At 34.2% G+C, this 1750-nt stretch overlaps 1 protein-coding gene across 1 annotated transcript; it reads right to left on the minus strand.

Moving 5' to 3' along the window:
• Positions 1 to 979: 979 nt before the first annotated feature.
• Tsp_03491 (putative membrane protein) lies at positions 980 to 1504 on the minus strand. Its single transcript, XM_003379792.1, has 2 exons — positions 1434 to 1504; positions 980 to 1229 (listed from the first exon to the last, which is right to left on the minus strand). The coding sequence occupies exons 1-2, from the start codon at positions 1502 to 1504 to the stop codon at positions 980 to 982; spliced, it is 321 nt and encodes a 106-aa protein (XP_003379840.1).
• Positions 1505 to 1750: the final 246 nt, after the last annotated feature.

Below are 1750 nucleotides of genomic sequence, written 5' to 3' on the forward strand. Positions count from 1 at the left end.
TCACGTTTTCAAAGACATACATGCATTTTTTAGGTCAGGCGGAGTATGGTTATGTAATATGAAGGTGAACATGCCGATGGCATTCTGCTACGTGCACTTTGTGCCATTCAAATCCGGAAGTAATTTTCCTTATATAAATTTCTCCTTATTGAGAGAACTGCACTATTATTTAATTATTCGTTGCTGAAGAGCGTTCTAATTACTCACTGCATTGCGTTATTTGGTTATTTTGGTGCTTCACTTCAACAAATACGTTGAGACTGTGAAACTGAATATATGATGAAATCAGGAAACTCAGTTGGAAAAACGTATGGCTCAGGCAGTCCTGCTAACAGGTATGAATTTTTACATACTTGCTGTTTTTTTATACTTTGTTTTCGTTCCGTTTTTTCCCGCAATTTGCTAAGCATGCCCGCTTTTACATCTTGCTGTAATTGTTTAAGTTTAATGTTTTGGATGTAACCTAACGCGCTTTTTTCTGTAATGATGTTCAATTAATAATCAATACTTTATTACAGACACGACAATCTCCAGCCGTAATATATAGTAGTAATTATATATATATATATATATATATATATATATATATATATATATATATATATATAGATCTATAATTCTCAATAGTCCTTACAAATGCATTTGTAAAATAGTATTGACATAGTCGTTGAACCACTCCCACATTATCTTTAATCCCTTCTGTGATATTTACTGCTGAGGTAAAATACTTGGCCAACTGTTTAATGGAACTGTCTGTCACCGGGATAGAGAAATCACACCCCTAAATGCTCTAAACTGATCAATTTGCGAACAGAATTGTTTCAGCATGACATGGGAAAGTTGCTGTTAGCTAGAAAACACAGTTTTAACCACCTTTCTTGAAGCTTTCAGAATGGCACTAACGTTCACTTCATCCTTAAGACCCTATGATGCCATTGTATTGCCAATACCACAGACTTATAGATCCCACTGTTTTTTATCATTGAGAAAATAACTCAATATCTCCATTAATGTTGTCATTATTGATAAATGAAGGAACGCCTGATTGTTTTCCGTGAAAGTTGAGTAAAGGAATGTGATTCACATTCTGACAACTTTCACCCCCTCCATCCTGCAAGTTCTCCCTCCTTCCTTCCTCTTTTGTTGTCCCACCTTGCTTTCCAATTGAAAATTCTACCCACCCCTCCCCACAATTTTGAGCTGAATTAACTGCGCTTAGCTGATGTGATCTGATATATATATATATATATATATATATATATATCTAAATCTGATTTCTCTAAACTGCTATCATTTGATATAGTATAGTGATATGTAAGTGTGATATCGTGAAATCATGCCTAAGTTTGAAACGTTGCGTTACACAGTTTTTTTGAGTAGATATATCTCTAATTGTATGAAGTTGTGTTAACTCAGCGCTCAACAAAGTTAACAGTCTTGTAATAAGTTCCCATATGAAAGCGGCAAGTTGAAATGAGCTTCCAAGCAGCATAACCACTGGCATAACTGTTTACCATCACGCTGCCTACGCTGCATCACTCATGAAATTCTGCGGTGAGATAAATTGTTTTTGGAGCTATTTGCAGCTGAAATCATTTTTTATTATCCATATAATTTTGATTTCAAGAAAATATTGGCAAAGTATAATTATTGTATCACCTCCTACTTTCAAGCAGCTAAATTCTATCAACGCAATAGAAGCATTTTCAGTTATTTTTAGTAAAATTGGCAATGCTTACGTAATAAATTT

Source organism: Trichinella spiralis (assembly GCF_000181795.1).
Source record: "Trichinella spiralis strain ISS 195 chromosome Unknown Scfld2, whole genome shotgun sequence".
Taxonomy (NCBI): Eukaryota; Metazoa; Nematoda; class Enoplea; order Trichinellida; family Trichinellidae; genus Trichinella; species Trichinella spiralis.

Bases quoted from the DNA above. Each gene is read 5' to 3' on its own strand.
- Tsp_03491 (XM_003379792.1), bottom strand. From the start codon at position 1,504: ATGCCAGTGGTTATGCTGCTTGGAAGCTCATTTCAACTTGCCGCTTTC. The intron at 1,230-1,433 runs GTTAACTTTGTT...TATATATATCAG, and splicing joins TGGGAACTTATTACAAGACT to ATCACATCAGCTAAGCGCAG.